The sequence below is a fragment of the Leopardus geoffroyi genome, chromosome B1 (assembly GCF_018350155.1).
Source record: "Leopardus geoffroyi isolate Oge1 chromosome B1, O.geoffroyi_Oge1_pat1.0, whole genome shotgun sequence".
Classification (NCBI taxonomy): domain Eukaryota; kingdom Metazoa; phylum Chordata; class Mammalia; order Carnivora; family Felidae; genus Leopardus; species Leopardus geoffroyi.
The window spans coordinates 6900106-6922139 of NC_059327.1; the positions used below are offsets into that span (position 1 = coordinate 6900106).

The following is a 22034-nucleotide window of genomic DNA, read 5'->3' on the forward strand; positions in this document are numbered from 1 at the left end:
AAGACCAGAAAGGCGTCATTCAGGAAGACTACTAGCCTGATAGCATTCAGTTCTCATGCAGGACTTGCTTTTTCTCTTGAAGACCTGACCCCACGGTTTGTACAAATGAAGCACCAAGAAAGACGAGAAACACAGTAATCATTGTGAATATCGTGTACAGAGAGAAAAGCGAATGTAGCTTATAACCTGGAGGCTGGAGGACTATGGCAAGTTCAGAAAGAGGCAGCTCTTTCAGTTGTGTGAAAGTAATTCTGCTGGATTATTAAATCTTCCCTCTAAATGATGTCATACTTCCTCAAAATCCATTTCTTGTTCCTGAGAATCCTCTCCTTTCTATTGGGGGGGTAGGTCGGCATTGTGTCTTTCAGTTTGATCGAAGAGATTATACTGTATGCCTGCTTATGTGAGATTTCAAAGCGATTAACACATTTTGTATACAGATTCATCAATGTCAGTGGTAAAAAACTGAAAAAAAGATCTAAAAAAAACTCAAGAAACTTGCCAATTCTAAACACTCATTGATAGATAGCACAGAAGTAGGTCATGAATTTTTTTTATTTTATCACTAGATTTCTATCGGATCCTGTAACTGAGTCTTCTCTGCCATGTCAACTAACAAATGAATGTCAACATGGGGGTGTTTATTTGTGACACTTGTGCAAATCCTTCTGAGAAAAAAGTATCAGACTTTCTAGGCATGCTGAAAAAATCAATACAAGAAGTCTGGGGCTTACCTACAAGGTCCACATTTCAGAGGGGTTGACTCACAGAGTTGGAGCTGTCCTGGGATACCACCGTCCCCATCAGGGGGCCCCCAAGAGACAGAAATAATTGTTGAAACAAAAAAAGGCAAATAGATTGCAACACTTTTTTTTTTTTTTTTAAAGCCAAACAGTGTTCCTGTTTTCTAATCAGAGCAGCAAAGTTGGGCAACTTCGTGGGATCAGCTCCTCTAGAGCCTGGACCTCAGCTGTTGGGGAAGGTGTGTTCCATTCTACAAGGCCAGAAGGGTGAGGGTGTTTGCTCGAGTACATCGAGTGGAGGGCACACAGTGCCGAAGAAAATAATAGCTGTGGCCGCAAATACTTTCCATATACATATTTTTAATTCTGTAGGCTGTTACTTGGACTGATCTTTGGTTTTTGTATTTTTTACTTTCCAAAAATTCCACTCCCCCACCCCCAGGCAATATATATCTTCCAACAACTCTGCTCTTTTCTTTCTCCCTCTTAGTCCAAGTATAATAGCAGAATTTTTTGCATCTCTTCTCTTTCCTATTTTGTATCCTCCCATCGTCTACTTGCTTCATTTTGTTTGATGTTTCCTTCTATAGGGGGTCCCACAGGTTAGAAATACAGTGGTCTAAGGGCACCTGGGTGCCTCAGTTGGTTAAGCATCTCACTCTTGATTTTGGCTCAGGTCATGATCTCATGGTTTGTGAGATCGAGCTCCGTGTCAGGCTCTGTGCTGACAGTGTGCAGCCTGCGTGGGATTCTCTCTGTCTCTCTCTCTCTCTCTCTCTCTCTCTCTCTCTCTGTCTCTCTCAATAAATAAATGAACTTAAAAAAATACAGTGGTCTAGGTAAATTTTATTTCATTTCGGTATTATTTCATTTAATATTTTATTTCATTAATTCATTTAATAATGAATTTAACAATTCAACGTATTGCATTTGCTAAGTTCTTTCCAATATTCAGCTATGTTGGAATTTTGTGGCAAAGAGCAAAAGAATCTAAAATGATCAAACAGGTAAAACTTGCTTCTGTGAGAAAACACTCAAGGTGCGGGGGTTTTACTTAAGTCAGTAGGAAGGTCATATTTGAGCCAGTACATTGTAGGATTGCCTCCACGGGCTTCAAATGATCTGCTTTCTGAAAAGCTCACAGAACGTAAGAGTGTTTCTCAAGGTATGATAGTTCAATCGAGTTTCATCACGTGAAGCACACGTAAACTACTGAGTTACTTGGATGGAACATACCTTAAGATGATACCTTTCTGTTTTGTCTAAAAGGCAAAAATAAAACCCAAGACAACTTTACTTGACCTTTGGGTGAATAAATCAGAATCTGCCATTTCTAAGTTTCAACATCAAGAAGTAAATGGATTTCACCCAAGCCAAAGCTGGCCGACACACATTTTCTTCTCAAAGTGAGTAATTTCCTTGGTCTTCACATTAGCTTTATAAATTCCAAAGGGCTGATTTGTCAATTCTAGTCCAATAAAGCTAGGAGATAAAAAATGCCCAAAGGGAAATTAAGGATAAATGTGTATTTTCACAAACAGAAATGGACTTCTACGTTTTCAAAAAATATAATTATCTCACAATGATCAGTTTCTTTGAAAACCATTATTATGCGGGGCACCTGGGTGGCTCAGTAGGTTAAGCATCGGGCTTGGGCTCCGATCACGATCTCAAGGTTCGGGAGTTCAAACCCTACCTCGGACTCTGTGCTGACAGCATGGAGCCTGCTTTGGATCCTCTGCCTCTCTCTCTCTCAACCTCTCTCTCTCTCTCTTCCTCCCCAGCTTGTACTTTCTCTCTCTCAAAAACAAACATTGAAAAAAATAAAAATATTGCATAAAATTTTTGTTCATGCTGATAATCTTTAACATATAATTCTTTATTTTCTTCCTGCTATTTTAAGAATTCCATAAACCCCGAAAAGAATAAAAATTGTCATCTAATAAGATTTAGATACACGATTATTTTCTTATTGTCTTAAAAGTGACCATTTAAAACATAAGACATTTTGTCCAGATCTGCTTATAACTACCGTAGATACTTGTAATGTAAGTGCATGACATTTTCAAGTCGCCATTCATAATAATACATAAATAATTGAAGACTAATACAATTACTTAGGTCTTGTGAAAATTAAGATTTTTATTTGATCACTATCTTATTATTTTTAATTTGCCATCACTTCTAGTTTGGCCAGAAGAAGTTACAACCAAAACAAACAAAAAGCCTAGAAAATATATATATTTTTTCCATTTAATTGCTCTCACCTTGATAGTTTGAAGCGAACCAAGAAATCATTTTTCTTTCTGAATTGAATTAGCCTTTTTTGTGTCTCTATTAGTTTATGAAGGTCTAAAGAAAACACAAAACAATAGAAATTAGGCAAGGAAATAGCGGAAGTTGGGCATCGTTATCATTTGCTAAACCAAATGGCCTCCGAAATCTTTCCACCTTCGCCCTCTCCCCAACCCTCTGGCTTTTCTATGCTGGATGTCATGCAAAGAATTTTCAGTTCAGGGTTAGGTCAGCTCAACTGAGGTCATAAGCATCCTACAACGACAGTGTCCATTGCATCTGGAAAGAGGGTACACACAGAGGAGAGAGGAATAAACAAAACAAAGAAAAACACACACAAAAAACCACACTGCAGAAACTAATAATAAGTACACAAAGTACACAAGTGTATTTATTACATTTTGCAAGCACTTCGTTCTACATTTCAAAAACGCCACCATCGAGCTGTTGGCACATTTATGTACAAAACAGATTAATTGTAATGCCTGCTACAAAGCACTCTTTGTGAAAATACAAACTCTAATACCAGGAAAAAAAAAAGCCAAAAGCATCAACATCATTACATAAGTTTAAAAGACAGTTGTAAAAATCATCACAAACTGTTAAGACACAGAACTGAAACACTATAATATAGAATTTTAAAGAAGCCCATTAATACTTTTGCTGAATATCTGTAATACTGCCTATACCAGAAAAAATGTTGAACCAGTAAGATAATCTACGTGTAAAAAAAAGAAAAGAAGCAAAACCCCAAATTAATTAAATTATACTACAGAATGCATAATCATGCCACAGATAACCCTAATAATACCCCTCTACCTACTACAAGAACTTGTAAAATTACGGATGATGCATGAGTGGTCATTGTACAAAGATTGTTTCACTCATAAATTTTATTAGAAATGCACTTACACTGAGAAAAGATTTCACAATGGTCAAATCAGTGCACAATACTACCTAATTTTTATACACTGACAAAAATGTCTTGTCAGGGCTACATCATTGTAAAAGACACTTTACAGCATTCTTGTAGCATTAGAAATAATCAAAAGAAGAGTCAAGGTTAAAACAAACACCAATTTTGGTCCAGTAATACTGATTGCTTTTTTTTTTTTTATTCATTTGATATAGGTACTTCTTATAAATGATTATGAATGAACATTTGGTTAAAATGACTTCAAATAAAAACACAGATATATCACTACACTCGGGAGGGATACATTCTATAGTGGCCGCTGACCACACTTTAAAAAACACTACAGGTAAACCAACATAGATCGGAAGGCTGCAAGCAAAACTATTATATTAATGGAAGCCTTTTCAAATATATCATATACATCGGAGGGATAGTTTACAGAGGTGCAATCCGTGAAAACATTTGAAAGTAGGTAAGACAACTTCCGAGGGGTTAGTGTGCTTATTTTTAATATACCACCTTCATAAAGGTAATTAATGTTCCACATTAGCATATTAAAAGTTCCAATCCAGCCACAGCTTAAATCACAAAGAGGTCATTCTTCAATAGTTCACAGTAGTCATTTCCATTAAAATTGTCTCTATACTAAACTTGAAAAGGTTAATCTGGTGTCACAATCTTAAAAAGGCAGCTAGCCATGCATTAGCGTCACTGTTTCTACCGTGCTCACAACAGAAACATGAGTAATCAGAGAGAAATACCTTTTAAGTACATCAAGAAAAAAATACAATGTTAACAAAGATAAGAAGCACTTTTTTTTTTTTTGTTTAATCCTACTCTTACAAATTTAGAAATTGCACCTTAGATTGATGAGAACATGAACCAGGGCCTGTAGTGACGTGGTCCCGGACCTCCAGACAGGATTTCCATATTACAAGAAGAGTCATCATGGTACCATCTCTGTCTATTGTTCATAATGTACAGTGGTCCCTTTGAAGGTTACCTGTAGTTAAACTAGTTACCGAAATCAAAACTAAAAAGTATAAAAAGCTATTTTTCTTCTCAAAACATAAGAAATAATGCAAAAGGTGTTATGTATTAACACATGGGGAGTGGTTAAAAATCAAAGACATCTCTGCATGTGACAATGTTAGTATCTTCAATCTTATGCGATTATTAAGTGAGTTTGAGAAACTGAAAAAAGGAAAAGGCTGGATAGGAGCTTGTAGAAGAGATCTGATCACACCAATTTAACAAATTAGGAAACCAGGTGCCCAACAACAAAGGATTGTGTTCAGGTGATTCATAAGTCACCCTACATATCATTGATGAGAAGCACTTCTGTATTTTATTTTTCAAAAGGTTGGATGGTTGGATGGCCCTTAGTTAAACACCAATGCATCTGAATGGCAGAAAGGACTGGAAGGGCTTATTTATGTGTATGCGTTGAGTCGCTCTTTGGAGCGAGTAGAGTGGATGTCATGAAGCTCTTGCTCCTCCTTGGACTTGATGTCCTCGTATTTCTGCATCCGACAGGCATCTTTCACGTAAGCCCAGTTGGCAGACAGAACCATAAGGTAGTGGACCTAATCAAAGACAGAAATAATTTACACTGGGAGGCTGTTCAGTGTCTTCAATGCACCTTGCTACCAGGGAAGAAATATTCAAGTTACAGACTTATATAGAATATGTCTGCTCATAAAACAGAAGCAAAATCTCTGTGGTGACAGAATCAATAATTATATTATCCCTGCTCGTGTGTCCAACTGTATGACAGTATTTTCTCAGCTCCCTTTCTTTCAGTATCTCTTTTTCTTTTTTCAATTCTGGAGTATCCAAGGTTGATTCTTAATCTTTCTGTGATATTTCCTGGCCATTCTGTCCTCATTTACCCAAACGGAAAGATTATACGTTTCATGTTCGTGTACCTACGTTTTCCAATCCGTAACAGAAAATAGTCACTTACACAGTTTGAGTCTAGACAACTTTGAATTAATGGGAGGATATATTATTGCCTGCTATGCAACAGAAAAAGGGACCATGGAACCCCCAAGATAAACCTGTGGATTGAATTATCAAGTTAATTTTCCATATGCTGAATTTTGTAGTTTCCCTTAGACTGTACACTACAAGAGAGCAAGCATTGGGTCCCCTGGATTTTGTATGCTTTCATTCACAACAGAGCGCCATGTTCTAAAAGAAACTCCTGATCTGTCTCGAGTAATGAAGTTACTCAAGTAATGAAGGTCCTGACTTGACCTGAATGGACTCAGCTAGGAGATTACCTGTTTGTTTTTCCTTCTTTCCCTCACTCTTGGGCCACAGGGGAGGGAAGGCAGTTTTCCAAATGATGGATTTCAATGGATGAATATGAAAGGGAAACTGGGTTGCTCATGCTTTACTTGATCTAAATTTTAAAGGGTAGGCAATATCTTACCCATAATTTAGTAAAATGGAACACTAAAATTTTGATTAGCCAGGAGTATGCCGAAAGACAGCAGGTAGGTTGGTTTTAGAAAAGTACAGACGTAAAAAATACAAAGTCAGTTCTAAATGGGCACTATTGCAGTAGGTTAAGGTAGTCAATAGGCAATAGAAAAAAAAAAAGAGTTTTGACACGGCAATATGGGAAAAGATGCACACCAATAAGAAGTTCCAGAATGTTCTATTTCCTCTGAAAGTTTGCATTTTGTTTAGTGGAAACTGTAAGCCACATGCAAGAAAGAGCAGTGGGTTCTTTTTACTCTGTGTCACTTTCATAGTGAAAAGCTCCATCACTACATACATGCAGACTGAACAGTTTCTATACATAACCAAATTCATGTGGCACTCTGCTGTTGTTGCTGTGGAAATATCAAGGGCTGTGCAGAGTGTTTAGCAAGAAGCAAGTCCTTAATATATGTTTCACATGAATAAGTATATTTTTAGATGTACGAAAAATTTCCTTTTGAAGTCTGAGAAAATATGGCCCCTAAATTATTATCAAATATGTATGAGTGAAATACTCAAAAGAGCTTGAGCCATTCAGGTTCAGAAACTGACACTTTTCAGTAGGTCTTTAGACATTCCCTCTCATCTTAGGAGAACACACACTGCCAGGCTTCCAGGCTTGTTACTGTCCCTCGGGAGGTGAGCAGCGGTCCCTGGACCCTGGTGCAAGGCCACGTGAACCACATCTGCTAATATCTACCTAACTTTCTAACATCTCTGAAAAATAATGGAGTGGATCACGTGTTAGTTTTCGTACAAATCCTCGTGATCTTTGCCTTAAATCCTGGATGATGTTTTAAGTATTTTGGTAGAGAAGAATTTATCTCCATTTTCTCATCTCTAAAGTGGGAATAATGACAGCGGTATACTTTGAGCATTGCAAGAGTTGGGGATGAAGTTAATGACCGTTGCTATAGTACGACTACTGAACGTATTCGTGGATTTAAGCATTTGACAGTGCTTTCAACAGAGTGAGTTTAAAGAAATATTAGCTGATAACGGCATTATTGGTAATAGTGTTAGTACCAGGAACAGAAGCCGTAATTATTGTTATAGGATCCCTGTCTCCTAAAACCTAAACTATTATCAGAGCTAATAAATTGGAAATATGTACTGATGTCAATCAATAGTTAGGTGTTATGTATTTCTTAAGGAACTTATGCTTGGCATATATTTAGGTATCCAAAAGGATGCTTAGTACTTAAAACATAATATCCTAAATACTTGCAGCTTGATATAAAGTTTATATATAATTTAATGCCTAAATTCCTGCGAAGCACAGATTCCTTAAGAAATACATAATATCTAAACATCTATAATCATGAGATGTTTTTGACAATAGATTCATTTCAGAGTAAGCATTTTTAGGGAAATTTAAATAACACTATTCATTTAGACAGGTACTTTTCACCTACGTATGCCTAAAAGGCACGCATTTTTGCACAGAATTTTTCACACACACAGGTAGCAAATGCGAACAAATGCCCTATTACATACCTCCTTTCCAAAAGTGCTTTGGTAGACCTCTAATACATGACTGGATACTCAAATGTGCACAAGTCCCTAATAATCATCCGTCGCACAGGAATGTGTGTACGAACAGATGTTTCCTCTTATCCCACGGCCAGGCTGGGTGCCACCTGGGACCATGAGTGTTTGGAACGTCACTGCCCAGAACATGTAATGCTTCCCCAGGGCATATTTAAGCACTGATTTTAGGCTGAGAATATAAAGTCTTTGCTAACTGTTTCATTCTGATCCCTCCAATTAATTAGCCAATATGATCTTATTAAGCACCTCATATTCTGAAATAAAATTCCTATGTACAGGTTGATATACTCAATCTAAAATGTTGAACAATTAGTATGATATTAAATTAAAATGTCTGAAAACTCACTTTAGCACTGACAGTCATTTTTTGTTATTTTTAAAAATAATTTTTAGCAAAGCAGAATCAGATCTCAATACATAAGTGTTCATAAAGTGATTAAAAATAACTAGTCTGGAGATGGCTCATTAGCTCCTTAGCACTGATTATTCTCCGTTTCATTCTTTTTTAAAAAATATTTATTTTTGGGAAAGTGAAAGCCGCGAAAGGGCACAGAGAGGGGGACAGAGGATCCGACGCTGGCTCTGCACTGACAGTCTGACAGCAGTAAACCCGATGTGGGGCTTGATCTCACAAACCACGAGATCATGAACTGAGCCGAAGTTGGACGCTCAACCGACTGAGCCACCCAGGTGCCCCATTCCTAGTTTTATTCTTTGACAAGAGATAAAACACTCTCATTTAAAAAATATTTTATTATTTTTACACTTACTTGTTTTTGAGAGACAGAGAGAGACAGAGCACAAGTGGGGGAGGGGCAGAGAGAGAAGGATACACAGAATCCAAAGCAGGCTCCAGGCTCCGAGCTGTCAGCACGGAGCCTGACGCGGGGCTCGAACCCACACACCGTGGGATCATGACCTGAGCCGAAGTTGGACGCTCAAACGACTGAGCCACCCAGGCACCCCTAAAACATTTTTTTAATGTTTATTTATTTTTGAGAGAGAGACAGAGTGTGAGTGAGGGAGAGGCAGAGAGAGAGAGGGGGACACAGAATCCGAAGCAGGCTCCAGGCCCTGAGCTGTCAGCACAGAGCCGACACAGGGCTCGAACTCACGAACTGTGAGATCATGACCCGAGGCGAAGTTGGATGCTTAACCAACTGAGCCACCCAGGCACCCCCAAACACTCTCATTTTTAAAAAAGGGTTCCTTTTGCCAACACATGGGAACCTATGTTGGCACCAAATTAATTCATTTTTTGCATCTCGCATTGGCTATATTTGTGAGGTTACTGGGAACCTTCTGGAGTTCTATACTACTTTATTTTTGGACTGTGATTTTGTATACAAGGATGCAGAAATAAGGACTGAAGGGCTTGGCTGCAAGACTATTACCGAGGCTCCAAGTATCTGCCCACCGTTGGTATCTACTAGTCCAGGGAGCAAACCGGCCGTCACAGTGAGGTACGAAGCGTGGGCATCTGGAACACGGCAGATCTACCAAACTCTGCATGAGCCTCACTTTAAACACTTGTGATTAATATTTCTGGACAAAATTAGATGTAAAAGAAATGGCAGTAAAACTGCCGAGGTCTGTGTTAAGAAGAATAAATTAATTCTTTTTTCATAAGTGACTCAATGTGGCTTTTTCATGTTCTTAAATAAGGAGGAGAAAAGGATAATGTAAGTCAAGCAATTGATTAGGGGACTTAGAATTCACACTGATAAATACCTCTATGATACAGACAGGATTTTCTTTCCTTTTTTTTTTTTCTTTTACATGTATTTATTTTTGAAAGACACAGAGAGAGAGAGAGACAGAGCGTGAGCAGGGGAGGGGAAGAGAGAGAGGGAGACACAGAATCTGAAGCAGGCTGTAGGCTCCAAACTGTCAGCACAGAGCCCCACGCGGGGCTCAAACCCACCAACTGGGAGATCCGTGACCGGAGCCGAAGTCGGACACTTAACTCACTGAGCCACGTAGGCACCCCACAGAGAGGATTTTCTATGTTAAACAGTAACCCAATATCTGCAACGCTGATGAATTTACTTATTTTTGTTAATGTTGCCAATATTACTGAGTGTTTGGATCCTTAAACTACTGGCCAAATACTATCCCAATAGTAACGACAATACTTTTTCAGGTGAAGCCTTGTTTTTCACTTATTTATGGGCCCATTGTTTCCCCCCCCCCCCTTTTGTTTTACTGATATTAAAATAAATAGGATTCGTGTGGGCTTCAGGATGGGAGACAAAATTTCATCTCTACAAGTAAATAGCTTTCTCATACAAATTGAAAAACCAAGCCTCAGAGCTCTGGGGTCTTACCATCGCAATAACTGCTGCCCCAGCCCCAGCCAGTGCCACAATGAACAGGTGGAAGGTCATGTTCAGCTGCAAAGGAAACCGCAGAGAATCAAAACACGTGTCAGGATTACAAGCAGAAGAGAGGTCAGGACTGCTGCTGACGAATAAGAACTTTGTCCATCTTTAACAGGAGTGTACTTAGGATAACTCGCTTACTCAATCCAAAAAACATTATGCCGGTATCTTTTCTCCTGCAAATTATTTAAATCTTGGCAACTGCATCATTTCAATATAATTTTATTACAAAGATGAGGTCCTGATTAATAATGATGGTTTTCTGTGATCTTGTAACAACATAAGGCTACGTTCAATCTTTTTAAATATAACAGCAAAAACGTTGAACTTTCATTAACATGGTACTTTCTAGAAAAAATATATTTGTTATAATGTGTACTGAAATGGACAGAGCACCTCATTCATATTCATTCTGCAGTCCCCCTGCATAGCATCACTGTGAGTAAAATTGCCTCTGAGAGGAAAAAGGGGACAATTTGATATAGATTTAATGATATATTTTTCAAGTTATATATTTTTCAAAGGAAGGTAAAATTTGGACGATATAACCAGCTTAGAAACATTTACCTCAGTGGATTCGCACATCCTCAGGAAATTCTCAGAGACGGTGCAAATTTTCTTTTCCTCTCCAATTGTTACAATCCCTACAACATGGAGAAAACCATAGCTTAGTTTTATAAATGTTTTCAAGAGCCCAGAGAGAGAAAAGGAATCTTATGCTGATAAAATCTAGGCAAGTTCCATTTTGTGCTATAGTATAATGGAAACATTCTTCCTCAGCTTTTATGGCTGGATAATAATTATACACAGAATTACGAATGGAAGATCAAAACTATTTCGCCTGCAAGCGACGTAAAACATTTTCAGTCTGAATTCAATTGGACCTTGCCACCGGATCTACAGATTCAATTGCGGCTAGTTGATTGGTTTGGTCCATTAATGTAATGGTGTAGGCATCACAATTATGTTGATAACTATGTCCCAGACTGTGCTGAAGTCTGGATCTAAATTTATTCTGCTGGTACAATGCTTCTGGCAAGTCTATAAAAGCATATTGCCCAAAGGATTAATTTTTCTCTGCTAATATTGAAAACAGTGCTATTAGGAGGAAAAATAAAAAAAATACTATAATTTCCCTCCTATTCACCCTCGCTCCAGTTGGTTTATGGATCCACTGCATGAGAATCACTTGGGAAATTATCAAAAATATGTATTTCTGAACGGCACCACAGGACTGTTTAATCAGAATCTAGGAGTGCTTGCAGGAGTCTTGCATTTTTAGGAAGCACATAGTTGATACACCGCGACACATCTCATTTTACAGAAGAGAGATCGAGATGATCCTAAAACGGGTCTCTGATACTGTACTGAGACCTACTGAAGCGCTAAACATATATACATATAAAGGAGAAAAACCCCTCAAGTTCTGAGCAAACTAATACCTAAGCTTTTCGCACTGCCTGCTCTTTATTTAATTTAATATGTGTATACATTCACGTATTCTGGCTTTGAGCTAGTCCGTCGAATGCAGTCCATTCTCTGTGACCTTTCCTTTCTGCATAGATGGCACTACAGGGGAGGGGAAGTCAGAACTCCCTAAGACGCATCACCGTTGAGGAAGCGTCCTCGCAGGCGTCCTTCTCTGTGCCGATCTTCCCAGACTTCATCCGGGTGGGATACCTAGGCTGTGCACGCATTTCCTCACCTGGGTCTTTGTTCACCTTTGCAGCAAAACTCCTAGAAAGCGCTGACTACGCTCACTGCTCGCAATTCTCTTCTCTTCCTTTCTACTTAAACCCTCTCCTGGCAGATTTTGCCTCAACTCTCAGCAATGACCTACACACAATTAGAACCAAAGATGAATACTCCGTTCTCCTCTTCCTGGCCAGTCAGCAGCACTGGGGGGCAGCTGATGGCTCCCTCTCCTTCAGGCTTGCTTCATTAGGTTCCCCAAATCTACGGACACCTGCTTCTGTCTTTCCATTCTCACGGGCCCCCTCTCTCTAGGACCTGGTTCCCGGGAGCGCCCAGGGCGCACACCTCGGTCGTCGTTGCCCCGTGCTGGTCTCACTGAGTGTCAGAGCTTCCTAAGTATTATCAGCAGCTCCTAAATCCAGACAGCCAGCCCCATACCTCCCTCCTGAAGTCAAGGCTCATTTACCAATTTCTTACCTGACAACTCTATTTAGATTCCTAAGAAGTCTCTAAAAAGCAGCATCCTCGAAAGTGAACTCTGACCTCCCTCGCCTGCCTCACTCCCAGGTGAGCTCTTCTTGTAGGCTTCTGGGCTCATGTGACAGCAAGTCAGTCTTCCTGGGGGGCCCGGCAACAAGTGTGTCCCTCCCTGAAGCCTCTTTTTCTCTCAAACCCACACGCCCACCCATCAGGGCGCTCTGCAGTCCCCGTCTTGAAAAAACAGCCAGGCCCTCAGGGCTCCTGCAAGAGTGTCACCTGACTTCCCTGCTTCCACTCCTGCGACAGTCCGTTCTCCAGACGGTGGCCAGAGCGACGCTTCTACACTGTAAGGGGGGATCTTCTGCCAAGACCCTCCCATATTCACTACTTCCTCAGAATAAAAGTCTCTAAAACTTGACGTCCTGCAACGTGTTCATCATGGAGTGCCACGACTCCCCCAGACCCATCTCCGTCTGTTCTCCCTGCTTTCTCGTTCTACTTCAGCCACACTGGCCTCTCCGCTGTGCGTTGAAGACGCCAGGCATGGCGCCCAGACGTCTTGGTAACTTTGCCTGAATCTTCCCTCCACAAAGAATATTCCCATGACTCTAATATCTTTCCAATAACAGCTATTCGGTGAAGCCTTCCTCCGTCACCTTTAAAATATTATATAATGCAACCCTTCCACTCAGTCTCCAGTGCTCCTGACGCTATATACGTTGATATAAAAAATATATAGTCCATAATTTTGTGATGTAACTACCACATGTCACAAATATACACATTACAAACGAAGTATAGTTTGCAAATGCACATTGGTGTAATACGAAGCGATGAAAATGAGCAAGTGTATCTGAGATGTGCTGCGGTGCAAATCTGAAAACTCGATTATTTTGATTCACACGATCTGTCGATGAACGGCCAAATTGGCCTAACCCCCAATTAAGTATATTCTTCAGATTTACTAATTTTTCTAAAACTGAATACATTTACACATAGTTTATCCACCAGATGCAGAAAAGTCCTTAACTAAAGTATATACACAATGACGTTTCCAGTTTCTTACAAACAAGTTAACAAGTTAGGACTGTACAAGAGAAGCAGCAAGATACACACTTCAAGGAGAGATAACGGTAAGAATTTGAGGCGTCAGAGTTGCAGCCGTGAGCTTCTTCTTTTTTTTTTAATATTTTTTTACATTTATTTATTTTTGAGAGAGAGAGGCAGGGGGGAGGGGCAGAGAAAGGGAGACAGAGAATCCCACGCAGGCTCCGCGGCGTGAGTGCAGAGCCCGATGCGGGGCTCGAACTCACAAAATGTGAGATCATGAAGTGAGCTGAAATTGAGTCAGCTACCTAACTGACTGAGCCACCCAGACGCCCCTATTTTTTTTTTTAAATGTCTTTTAAGCTGTGTAAATAGAAGCAGTATACTTCTGGCTCTCTAAGAATTGGTTATGTCTGAAATAGGGAAAACTTTCAGAGAAAATCATGCCTCATGTGTGTGCACAGTTCCTGTTACTTTGAGCATTGAAGTAATGAAAGCCTCTTAGAGGTTTCTGGACAGCAGAAGCACCACTACTCAGGATGTAAATTCCTATGAAGGAAATTGCAAGCTAGAGGTGGAGGGAAGCAGAATGAACAGGTATTAGGATGCTATGAACCCTTAAGGGTGATCGGAAATTAACTCCCTACTAGCAAATATAAATGCTTAATTTTCAAAGAATTTACCACTTACATTACCAGTTTTAAAGATGATAGAATATCTAAAGTATCATTTTCTAGCTTCTGTAGGCTACCCACATTCCTTGCCTCCTGGCCTCTTTTCTCCACCCTCCTAGTTGGCAAAACTGCATCTCTCTGTGCCTTTCTTCAGAGGTCCACCTCCTTCTGACTTCTTCTCTTCAGCCTCTCCCACTTTTAAGGACTCTTGTGATTACAGGGGCCCACCCAGACCATCCAGGACAATTAGCATGTTTTCGGATTAGTAATCTTCATTCCATTGGTAACCTAATTCCCCTCGACAGGTAGATTTTTACTTTTTGACATGGAGATTTTTGCCTTTCAAAACTGAGCAGTGCTTAAACATAACAGAAGCTCAACAAGTATTTGCCTGGCAGAAGTATGAATAAGCAAGTGAAATGAACTTTTACTGGAAATCAGATCAAAACAAGCTGCTCCTGTTTCAGAGTGTGGACATGCTAGACGAGAGGGAAGGTTGGTTATGAGGCTAAGAGGAGAGCGCCACCTGCTCTGGACCACTCTCTCCCTGTGGTTGGCCCCGAGGGAGTTTCATCAAACAACCAGGGTTTAACAAAGCATAGTTTTAAATTCTGGATCTAGATGATATTATGGGGACCAGTGTTAACAATTTATGAAACAAATTCACTAAACTAAATCCCTAATGCATTCAACGTCATTATACTGCTGTACGTATAATTGAAAAGCAACAGAAATAATTATGAAAGCACTAAAAATTAAAATTGCAAGACAAACTATTTCATGACTAATTTTGAAACATGGCCAACCCTGATAGGACTAACCATCTTTAAATTCCACAGGTGTATGAACTGCATAGTGCCTCAGCTTCCCATTCGATCTGCATGCCATATATACATTTATCACATGCAGGGGAATGAACGGTGAAATGCAACTAGAAACTAAGCAGGCACAGCAGCCGCTATGTGACGACAGCCCCCACCACGCAGCCCAAAGACCTTGACCCCTGAGAGAGAAAATACCACCTAAATGTAATGAGACAACTTCGCAAAACGAGGGAAATTGATTTATAGCATGTTCTTTTCCACCTGATCACTTTTTTTGAGGACATTAGTACATGTCTGTACTGATCATAATCCAGACCTGGACGAGTGTCCGTTTCTATGCTGATGCCCCTTGATAACTTGACTGCTACGTGTACATTCAGGCTTCTTATTAAGGGTGTGTTTTTCGGAAACCAAATAAATGCCATCCAGGCAGTAGATTCTGTATTGCGGGCAAACACAAAGATATAATAGCTGATGCAAAAGGTTGCATGGCATGTGAAAAGTGCCTTCTCTTCCACAGCATGGATAAGAGTTAAATGAGAATAAATCTTGACAACTATGTTGTAAGCAGTGCTAAGGTTCAAAGAGCAGCTTTAACCCTCGTCAGGGTTTACACCTACCAGAAGTGTGGCCCAGACAATATCTGGGACACACTCTACTAAAAAAAATTGCCTGTTTACCCCAAATTGAAACTTCACTAGGTGGCCCGTATTTTAGGTGGCAACTGTGTCTGAGAGACCGGTCACCTCTCTTCCAATTTCCAATTTGCAGATCAGCAGAATAAAAGACCTCGAGGGGGAGGGACTGAAAGGAGGGCCATGTTTTCCAAGCAGCTGTCCTGGTGGCCTCCAACCGCTGTTGCCGACATTCTCTTCCTATGTTTACGTGGGACATGATTCCAAGATTGAAACCTCTCCAGGAGAAGAGCTGTCCATATTCCCTCTGCTGTCTTCTTGCCAAGAACTTCATCCACCGAGCAGACGCTGCTTTTTATTAGGATCAGGATTCTGGCTTTCAGGATGGCGAGCGGGCCACAGCTTTGGAACATACAGCTGGCTGGGTTGGACAGTGGTGCTGTACCCTACAACCTGTCTGGAGCACCCCCAAAGAGCCACAAGGCCTGCGGACAGTACCCAGTGAAATGTTCCCTGCTTTCCCGAAGTATGTGGAGACCTCACTAGAGAAAATCTCAGGGAGCATTCCCAGATGTTCATGGCTTAGATTTTAACAGCCTGTCCCTGGGGAAAAAAACCATGCAAACGTGTGGATCTCCAGGTCTTTTGTAAATTTTGTAGCTGCCATGTTTTTTTTTTTTTTTTTTTTTTTTTTTATGAACGGGGGACTAGGATTCCAAATAGGTTAGGCGAGACTGGATCCACTTCTCCACATTCGTCTGTCAACAGGACAGAGTTGTGTGTCGACTTGTAATTACCAGACTCCGAAACCAGACGGCCTGGGTTTGAATCCCAGCGCTGTCCCTTACTAGTTGGATAACGTTGGGGAACTCGTGTAACCTCTCTGTGCCTCAGTTTTGTCATTTATAAAGAGGATGCTAGTAGCGTCCACCATGTAGAATTGTTGTGACGGTTGTTGTTGACAAACAAGTCAACGTGGACGACACAATCAGAATAGGATCCGGGTATCACAAGCTCATCTACACGTATGAAACTCACTTTATCACATGAGGTTTTAGCCCTAAACAAAAATAACCAAAGAGGACTGTTGATTGGCTTAGGATTCTTTGGTTTTCTAGTATTAAATGCTAACTTTTTCTGCCTTATTTCAGAAGCCAGTGCAACACGTATTTATTAGATGGTCTTCACTCTAGATTTCACAGATTGTAGAGCTTATCATGGGAGAATAAAAGTAGATGCCAGCACTGCGGCGCCTGGGTGGCTCAGTCGGTTGAGCCTCCGACTTCGGCTCACGTCATGATCTCACGGTTCATGAGTTCGAGCCCCACGTCGGGCTCTGTGCCGACAGCTCGGAGCCCGGAGCCTGCTTCCGATTCTATGTCTCCCTCTCTCTCTGCCCCTCCCCTGTTCGTGCTCTGTCTCAAAAATAAATAAACATTAAAAAAAAAATTAAAAAAAAAAAGTAGATGCAAGCATCACATCAAGTCTGGAAAAGTACAAAAGAATCAGATTGAGGGCATCACAATTATTTCGTGCCAACACCAGGAAACACAACTCGACAGCCCGTTCAAACACACACATTGTATGTTCATGTTATGAGATCAACTTCCAATCTCTCTTAAATTCCTACTTATGTGAATTTAGAAGGAATGTCTTGAAAGTGAATACTGTGACACATTTATCTCTTTGTTAGAAGAAGTAATCATGGCTCCAAAGGGATCTGGAATATTCCAGACACAGTCATTTAGGCTAAGACAGTACGAGGCCTTGTTTTAGTTAGAGATCCACCTACCAAACTGACGAAGGTCCAGGCAGAGGTTCGCTCCCTCCACTAAGGTGGTGTTTCGGCAAATGGTCCACAGGTTGAAGTACATGTAAACTGGCAGGGAGGTGAAGGCCGTGACTCCCAGCCAGGCCAACATGAAAAGGTAGGTCAGCATAATGAACTGCAAGAGAGAGAGAGTCGAGAGAGAGAATGTGCAAGTTACTGGAAAAGAAGAGCTTTGGGACTAATCTAGAAAACCCAATTCGAAGGGGTAAGTGCCCTCGTGCGCAGATCATTATCACCAACACCTTAGGAAGTGGGCCACGGGAAGCTGAGAGAGGAAGTGCGTTCCTGCTGGCAAATCGCATCACAGCAGAGGTGACGAACAAAGGAAGGAAGGAGCCTTCTGTGTCTTTATGTCTGTTTCATTCATGTATCTGTCTCAAAAATCTCGCCTCACATTTTTTAGAAAATATTACCTGGTATATTTAGAGGGAATTCTGCAAAGTTAAAATGTCAATAAATTAAGAAAACATTTTTTACATTTATTTATTTTTGAGAGACTGAGCACAGGTGGGGGAGGGGCAGAGAGCGAGGGAGACACAGAATCCGAAGCGGGCTCTGGGCTCCCAGCTGTCAGCGCAGAGCCCGACGTGGGGCTCGAACCCACGAACCGTGAGCTCATGACCTGAGCCGGAGTTGGACGCTTGACTGAGCCACCCACGTGCCCCAAAACGTCAATAAATTTATATTACAACTAAATGAGCACCATTCACATAATTACGTAAGCTGCTTAGTCATGTTTACATTTAATATTGTAAATGGGGTAATTCTCAAGTCATTTTAGCATTAATGATATACAAGTGTGTACTTCTTTTCGGGTTTCTGTAAACTTTAAGTTTGAAGTCTTTTTTCATGAATATTAAGTTTACTTTCACCATAGAAACATACTAAAATGTGATCTTTCAGCTTGAACCTAAAGGGGCTTTTTTTTTGCTTATTTCAGAAACATTTTTAGTATTTCTAAAACGCCAGAAGAGGCTGTTCAGATGCCCAGATACAGTTGAACAAGAGACTTCGTTTCAGCATAAGTTAAATGCATTTTGGATTTAAGCACGACTCAGACGCTGGATAAAAAGACAGATGCCCACATTGGTAGATGGATGGAGAGCTGGTAAAAGATAGATGTACGCTTCACATGACTTATCAACTATTTAATCCATATTATCTACATATGAAATTGTCTACATCAATATACACCCTGAATTGTCCAAGCTAAGACTTGGATTCAGATATGACTGGAGAAGAACAAGTATTAGTCACAGTCCCCTGAGGTTTAAGCGAAGGCTTGAATGTACACGTTAATACCAACTGATTATACTTCTCACTGCAACTGGTGTGCCACTGGACTTATTAGCAGATTTCCCATGATCACAGGAGAAGTTCATTACGTGAAGTACCCACGTACATAAACACCAACTAGAAACAGAGGATGAAAGCAGAGAGGCTCATGGGAGTGGCCACATTATTGTTATGTGGTGTTAATTCATCATACTCAGATACCAGAGATTGAAATCCATATTATCCCTGGAAAGTAGCCAAAGAAGAAAGTCACTCGTGTAACAAGCGTTCTGCTACAACGTGTGGTTCTTCTCATTTGAATCCTGTGTCACCGAGTAAGACTACAGCCTTCTCTGCCATCACTCATGTCCTGACCTTATGATTACCGAGTCATTGTCCAGCCAGAGAAAACAAGAAGGAAGAAAAAAATCCAGGGAAGAGTTTTTAGACCTACGCTGCTATCCACTTTTCAATGGCTGACTCATACATTTATCCATTCCTTCCATCCACACACGGTGTCAGCAACCAGCAGCAGCCCTCACACTGCTCTGCGCCCTGGGGATGCCCAGCAGGGAACCCAGTTTTCTGCCTGCAGGGGACGTGCAGGCTGGTAGATTTCAGACTCATACAGTGTGACACATCCTCGCAGGTAACTCACATAGCAACGTGCTCCCTCGATCTTCAGTTTTGTTTCTTGTGATTGTATTTTGTACATGTCCCCAAAAGGGATATGATTTTACTTCCTCCCCTTCTCTCTCCCAACCCAACCACCCTTAATTCTATCTTCCGATCAAAACTGGAGGGCGGAAAGAGAGGTGTGTGCGGTTTGCATGTGCATTTCCACGTGTTCAAGATGACGATCCAGATTCACATCCTAAGAGCGATCCACTCCAAATTGTATTACCTTCTTATCTGTATGTCGTGTATTGTGAGCCTGTGCACCTTACAGTATGAATTGTCTGAAAAGCGGCACCTTCTGAAAAATTTCCTGATGATTGTACCGTATTTATATAATCAGACTCAGAAGATGGGATGACCGGCACATGTGAATGTAGGTATAAGGGTGAAATTGTATTTTTAATCCTCTAAACGTAACTCTATTAGCAAATACGGCAATAGAATTCTATTTGAAAGTGTCTGAAATGTGGTCCTTGGACACCAAAAGCTAAGTTTCTATAGATACGTGGTTCCCTTCTGAGTTTCAAAGGCACCTTGTAGAAGACTTTTGAAGAGAAACAGTAGTGTATTCTGGCTTAACTTGAACATGTCAAGTCACATTTTCAAAATGACAATACAGAATAAAATAAATACACCGTACGGAACGAAATCTCTTATTCAGCTCTATTAATTCCTTTGGCGACGAGTTATGGAGAGACTTCATGATTTCAGTAAAATCTCAGAGAAGTGAAACTCATGTAGTAATTCTCAGAATACATATTAAAGTAACATTTTTGAAAAATGATAAACTTGGTGTCACTGTCATGTTAGAGCTTATGCACCTGTATTAAAGTTGTGTTGTGATTAATATAGAAATTAATGGGATTAAGGATAGTAGGGAACTGATACAACAAATATGAAAAGAGTCAAGATAAAGCCAATGAGACCGCAGATCAAACCTGTCTCCTATAAACTGGCAAATGTTGCAGGATTTCAGAAACCCAGAACATACTTAATTAAACACGTACTTTCTAATAACACTGCTTAATCTCCATTCAAATCTGACTTCCTGTTAGCCTCTACTCTGCAATACTAATGGTTGGAGAGTTGGAAGAGTCAACATCTAGCTTAGCAATGCCCTTGAACTATGATTTGGCAGACATAATTATACCTTTACATCGAAGATGAAACAAAGCCAGGTCTAAATATGTTAGAAAATAAAACCTGTTGAATATTAACTTATTTAAATCACCGAAGGAGGGGCGCCTGGGTGACCTAGTTGGTTAAGCATATGACTCTTGGTTTCTGTTCAAGTTATGATCTTACAGGTCATGAGTTCAAGCCCCGCTTCGAGCTCTGTGCGGACAGTGCAGAGCCTGCTTACAGTTCTCTGTCTCCCTCTTTCTCAGCCCCCTCCCCGCTCACACTCTCTCTCACTCAAAAATAAATCAGTAAACATTAAAAAAATAAATCACTGAAGGAACTGGAGTAAATATCCTTTAACAGCTATTTCCTCTTTAATAGAACTATTAAAGTTTATATCACTTTCACAATTATTTCGTCTTGCTCAACAAGTACTTAATGAGGGCCTAATGCGTGTAAAAATATATCAGAGGATTTCAGTCACAGAAAGCAATAAACACTTACCCCTTATTTTTCTCACAAGAAAACAAATATTCCTAGATGTGGAAATATCTAGATGTGGAAATCTACACAATATCTGGTCTTAAAACACGCTTGATTGTCTATGGTAAACATTGTGTCTGACTCTATGAGAGAGAAAGGGAAATATTTCTTGGGTAATCTTTATTTTTTCTCTTTTCTGGAGCTGGAATGAAGCAAATAAACAGATGAAGTTCACTGGGCCGTGTGGCTGCTAGCTCCAAATCTGTCAGTTCTCATGGCCTTATGCACCCAGTCTAGGTGACAAAGGTCTGCTGAGCCTCAAAGTTTCCATACGTTAAGAATGCTCTGTGTACCGGGGCAACTGGGCGGCTCAGTCAGTTAAGCGTCTGACTTTGGCTCAGGTCCTGATCTCACGGTCTGTCGGTTCGAGCCTCACGTCAGGCTCTATGCTGACAGCTCAGAGCCTGGAGCCTGCTTCAAATTCTGTCTCCCTCTCTCTCTTCCCCTCCCTGGCCCACGCTCGGTCTTTCTCTCTCAAAAATAAATAAAATAAACATTAAAAAGGAAGAAAAAGAATGCTCGGCGTACCAGCACCCATTCACCTTCAACATCGCTAATCTGTAGATTTGATGCAAGTCATTTTCCCTTCTTTGCCATTTGATTCTATTCTGTAAGAGGGCAGAGGCTGAGGGATTTGTCCAGCACCAACATGCCACTCACTGATGTGTCCCCAACCTAAATGTCACATTTGTTTAGCCATAAAGGGGGATTTACAGCACATTGATTAAAGGCACAGGCTTCTGAGCTGGATGGAGTCTGACTGCTCTTTATGCTGCAGTGTCTGCCTTTGTAAAATGAGAACACCTGCGAAATTGATCTCACATGATTTAGTGAGGCTGCAAAGAGATAACACA

The 22034-nt window shown here is 40.5% G+C and overlaps 1 protein-coding gene across 3 annotated transcripts in view; it reads right to left on the bottom strand.

The window, feature by feature from the left end:
• Nucleotides 1–3402: 3402 nt before the first annotated feature.
• GPM6A (glycoprotein M6A) overlaps nt 3403–22034 on the bottom strand; it is a 357889-nt gene continuing 339257 nt past the window's right edge. For all 3 annotated transcript variants that reach the window (XM_045452260.1, XM_045452248.1, XM_045452257.1), the window contains 4 exons: nt 17524–17677; nt 10944–11020; nt 10323–10388; nt 3403–5540 (listed from right to left, as the gene is read on the bottom strand). In XM_045452260.1, the coding sequence (XP_045308216.1) occupies nt 5388–5540; nt 10323–10388; nt 10944–11020; nt 17524–17677 (450 nt within the window). In that variant the 3' untranslated portion in view covers nt 3403–5387. The remainder of the gene's footprint in view (nt 5541–10322; nt 10389–10943; nt 11021–17523; nt 17678–22034) is intronic.